This window comes from Engraulis encrasicolus, chromosome 11 (genome assembly GCF_034702125.1).
Source record: "Engraulis encrasicolus isolate BLACKSEA-1 chromosome 11, IST_EnEncr_1.0, whole genome shotgun sequence".
Classification (NCBI taxonomy): domain Eukaryota; kingdom Metazoa; phylum Chordata; class Actinopteri; order Clupeiformes; family Engraulidae; genus Engraulis; species Engraulis encrasicolus.
This window is the reverse complement of record NC_085867.1, coordinates 32,601,330-32,606,329: the sequence shown is the minus strand read 5'-3', so window position 1 is coordinate 32,606,329 and position 5,000 is coordinate 32,601,330. Positions and strand designations below refer to the sequence as shown.

Here is a 5,000-nt window from a genome sequence, read left to right as displayed (position 1 = left end):
AGAAAATCAGATGGATTTCAACACATACTTACCGTCAGCGCGGTGATGATTTCACAATGATGTACCACAAGAACATGGTCATATCCTCCTTTATAACTTTGATAAGCATGAGAGAAGATACACACTTTAAGATAAATAAATTCCAGTGGATGATGATCGATTTGCAATCAAATCTCTACTGATTAATGTGATTTAAAGTGTTTTATGTGTGTTATATCTGAAGGCGAATTGTTTATTTTTAAACTTTTAAATGGATTAACCTCTTTGCACAGAGCTATGTTATAACCTTATTGTCACCACATTTGTGGCCAAAGTCTTAATCTGTTAGGCCTACTTAGGGTTGTGGGCAATGTCATACCAACGTTGTTATGATCTAGTACAGTGCTTTAAGCAAATAGTGAACTAGCGGGTCCATCTGCACAAAGAGGCTACACAAAGTAGATCTATAGGGTAAACAAACTGGATGTGCATAAGTATTGCGAGTGTGAACTCCTTGAACTTCTCCTTGCTCTGTACCATTTCCAAGAAACTTGCTGTAGCGTTTTTTTGTAGCCCCTTAGCACCATACCATACCATCTGAGGCACGCTGTAATAGTCATCGAAAGCTTAGTAATCATAGTATTAATCTACTATGACATAACACAGGGCCTTTAGTAATGCACTACGACTCGGTCATTGCCATTCTGGTAACAACAAATTTATACTGCCGTGTTTTAAATGGTTAAATACATATTTATGTAGACATTTGTAAGAACTGTAAGTCACTCTTTGTAAAACCGTGAGCTAAATGTAATGTAGCGTAATGTAACGTAATGTAATGTAATATAATCTTTGGTAATGTCTCACAGGGCCTTTAGTAATGCACTACCACTCGGTCATTGCCATTCTAGTAACAACAAATTAATAATGCTAATTGATAATACCATCAGCTAAGCGTAATGTAATTTAGCGTAATGTAATGTAAAGTAATGTAATGTACAGTAATGTAATTTAGCGTAATGTAATGTACCATAATGTAATGTAATGTACAGTAATGTAATTTAGCGTAATGTAATGTACCATAATGTAATGTAATCTTTGGTAATGTCTCCCCTCTCTGCAGTGGACAAGCCGGAGATGGCGGCGGTGCCCATGTCTCTGGAGAGCCGCAACTGCGTGCTGCTGCGCCGCGACCTGGTGGCACTGCCCGCCAGCCTCATCAGCCAGATCGGCTACCGATGCCACCCCAAACTCTACACCGAGGGCGACCCCGGGGAGAAGCTGGAGCTCGTGGCAGGTGAGAAGGGTGGGGGGTAGGGGTGTGTGTGTGTGTGTGTGTGTGTGTGTGTGTGTGTGTGTCCATATATGGACCCATACTTAGCTGAAAAATGCATTTAGTATCAACCAGTAGACAGAAAGTGGCTACAAAATATCCGTGGTGGCATTCATCTATGGTAGTCTTGGCCACATTCATAGACTGTGTGTCACAGGTCTGCAAATAGCCAGATTAAACAAGAAGAAAGCAAAGCATCTAGTTCGGTATTGTGCACTGTCTGCTGTTATTGGCATATTTGGAGGAGATGCCACTTGTACCCCTGTATAGGCTGTAGTAGACCAATATAACTTTTGTATTTATGTAGAAGACACATTAATGCTACATTAAAGGGACACTGTGCAGGAAATGGTCAAAAAAGGTAGTGCAATTATGCTGCTCATTGAAACTGGGCTGCCTATTGCCAAATTTGATATTTACGTGAAAGTTTACTAAGTAATAAACAAATATTTTCTAGTATGGTCCAAGTGCAGTCATTTTTGCAGCTAAAATGGCTATTTTTGGAAATTCAAAATGGCGGATCATGGAGAAGATCCCCCTTTTCATGTATGAAAAGTGCAATTTTCCCAGTCATAATGAATACTTAGAATTTGATGGTGGTGGTAAATATTCATGAAAAAGGTAACATTAGTGAATGGGCAGCATGAATACTGGAAATAAACCACTAAAAATCTCACACAGTGTCCCTTTAAGATTGTATTGTTTTTTCAACAATTATTGGTCATCCCAAATGAAGTAATCAAACTGTGTGTGTGTGCGTGCGTGTGTGCGCACCACGCACTGTATATGTGATTACGTACAGTACGTACGTGTGTGTGTGAGCATGTGCATAGCATGCGCTTGTGTGTGTGTGTGTGTGTGTGTGTATTTCACACTCTTACAATGAGGTGTGTGTGTGCATGCACAAGCTTGTGTAAGTCATGAGTCTTATAAGGTCAGTGAACCTATTCCCCTGACAGAAACTGTGTGTGTGTGTGTTTGTTTTTGTCTGTGTATGTTGTGTGCGTGTGTGCGTGGGTGACTTGTGTAAGTTGTAAGTCATATGAGGTGAGCGAACTTGCTCCCCTGACAGCGTGTGTGTGTGTGTGTGTGTGTGTGTGTGTGTGTGAGTGCGGGTGTGTGTGTGTGTGTGTGTGTGTGTGTGTGTGTGTGTGTGTGTGTGTGTGTGTGTGTGTGTGTGTGTGTGTGCGCGCGCGTGTGTGTGTGCTGCCCTAACAGTTACTATGTCAGGGCGAACATTAGTCAGAGCAGTAGATCACGATGATGACAGCTATGTGGAGTCGCCATTACCACCAAGCCAAAAGCGCTTAAGTTCACCGCTATATATAGCTTCAATATAAGGGATCTTGTATGTGTGTATAATATTGTATACCGGTATACATGCTTACTGTAAGAACTTTTCTGTGCACACTACAGTGACCTACTTTGGTTTTACAGTACATTTTGGAGATGAAGAGAATCTCTGAAACGTCTCAGAGATGATGTATGTCATTAAAGTGTGAACACTGACGATATATTTCTCTCTCACTCTCTCTCTCTCTCTCTATCTCTGCTACTTCGCTCTCTCACACATGATCATGTACACATTCTCTCAACCTTCTATCCGTGTGTGTATGTGTGTGTGTGTGTGTGTGTGTGTGTGTGTGTGTGTGTGTGTGTGTTTGTGTTTGTGTGTGTGTGTGTGTGTGTGTGTGTCCCTCACAAACACACATTCTCTCACTGCCTCTGCAACTCCCCTCTGTCTCCATCTCTGTTTCTTTGTTTCTCTGTTTCTCTGTTTCTCTCTCTCTCTCTCTCTCTCTCTCTCTCTCTCTCTCTCTCTCTCTCTCTCTCTCTCTCTCTCTCTCTCTCTCTCTCTCACACACACACACACACACATTCTTTACCGTCCCTGCCTCCTGCTTCTCTTTTTGTCTCTCTCATCTCTCTCTCTGTCTCTCTCCATCTCTCTCTATCACTCTCTATCTCTCGCTCTCTCTCTCTCACTTTCTCTCACTTTCTCTCTCACTCTCTTTCTCTTTCTTGCTCTCTCTCCCTCTCTCCATCTCTCTCTCGCCCTCTGTCTTTCTCTTTCTCTCTCTCTCTCTCTCTCTCTCTCTCTCTCTCTCTCTCTCTCTCTCTCTCTCTTTTCCACATGGGCCAGGCTCCGGCGTGTTTATGACTCGGGGCCAGCTGATGAACTGTCACCTGTGTGCCGGCATCAAGCACAAGGTGCTGCTGCGTCGATTGCTCGCCACCTTCTTCGACAGGTCAGTGCCGACAGCAAAAAGCACATCGGATAACAGCACATTACTGCAGTGATTCTCAAACTGTGGGTCAGGGCCCACTGAAAGTATCCCAAGTGGGCCTTGAAATTATTTTCGAAAACTCAAAATAATGTTTGTGTGTTTGTTGCTGTTGACTAGGCCTATTTGTTGAGTTTTAGTGTTTATTGGGTCAGACTGAACATTTGTGAAAATTTCAAGTGGGCCCCAAGTTGGAAAAGGTTGGGAACCCCTGCATTACTGTAATACACAGAACAGCACAGCACAGTTTTTATGTTCCATCCCAGTGCAATGCAGAACATATACTGTACAGTAGGCCTATATCTCTATTTTAGCACAGCTCAATGCATCAAAAGCTTTGATAGGTCCGTGTCGACAGCACAAGCACAGCACATCACAGCACATTAGTGCACAGCACAGTACTGTGCCTCCTACCCAAGCGCAACACAGCACATATCCCTGCTAAGTTAAGCACAGCACAGTGCATCACATGAAAAGCTTTGAAGGGGCAGTGTTGACAACACTTATGCTGTACATCAAAAGCTTCGACAGGTCAGTGTCGACAGCACGAGCACAGCACATCACATCACAGCACAGCACATTACTGCACAGCACAGGACTGTACGTACCCCAAGCACAGCACAGCACATACATTCCAAGGGTACATCCAAACATCCGTGCATCAAAAGCTTTGGGCAGACAATGTCAACGCCACTTGACACGATGACACTACCTGAAATGTGCCCTCAGCACATTAAGCTACTGCATAGCACAGCACAGGCACATTAAAGCACAGCACAGTAGGCTCTACAATATGTTCTAGAGATGTACAGGATCCAAGATCCGGTTCCGGATCCAGCAGGATAATAGGGTTTTTCAGACTATCCGGATCCGGCAGGATCTTAAGCAGTGGATCCGGTATCCGGCAGTTTCCTAAAAATCAGGATCTGGGGCATCTCTACTTTTAACATAGCCTAGTAACCTTTTTCTTCGGGGACCCATGTTTTTACTATTGTAAGCTTTGGTGACCCAACCACGCGAGCGCCCGCACGCACGAGACGGAGTCACAAGATGCCCTCTATTTCCTGGGAAAACTAATTTTATAAATGTATTATTTTATTCCTCAATTCGTCTTTGGTCAAATATAATATAATAATATAATATAATATAATAAATAAAATATGTAGCACTTACAATTTGCTGCTTCTATGCATTTATTAGTTAAATGCTTTGTCATTTATTCAACATGAATGAAACCCCTTAAAATCAAGAGGGCTCCGCGACCCCCTGTGGATCTTTGGCGACCCATAAGGGGGGTCCCGACCCATAGGTTGGGAACCACTGGCCTAGACTATAGGCTTTTCAGTCAGTCTTTCACAACCCCAATCGCTGCATGGCGTGAAAGCCCTTTGGAAGCGGCCGTT

The 5,000-nt window shown here is 43.2% G+C and overlaps 1 protein-coding gene across 1 annotated transcript in view; it reads left to right on the top strand.

Annotated features, from left to right (window-relative positions):
* LOC134458278 (nucleus accumbens-associated protein 2) overlaps positions 1 to 5,000 on the top strand; it is a 72,828-nt gene that overhangs the window by 59,581 nt on the left and 8,247 nt on the right. The window contains exons 5-6 of the mRNA XM_063210500.1: positions 1,103 to 1,276; positions 3,456 to 3,561. Of these exons, the coding sequence (XP_063066570.1) occupies positions 1,103 to 1,276; positions 3,456 to 3,561 (280 nt within the window). The remainder of the gene's footprint in view (positions 1 to 1,102; positions 1,277 to 3,455; positions 3,562 to 5,000) is intronic.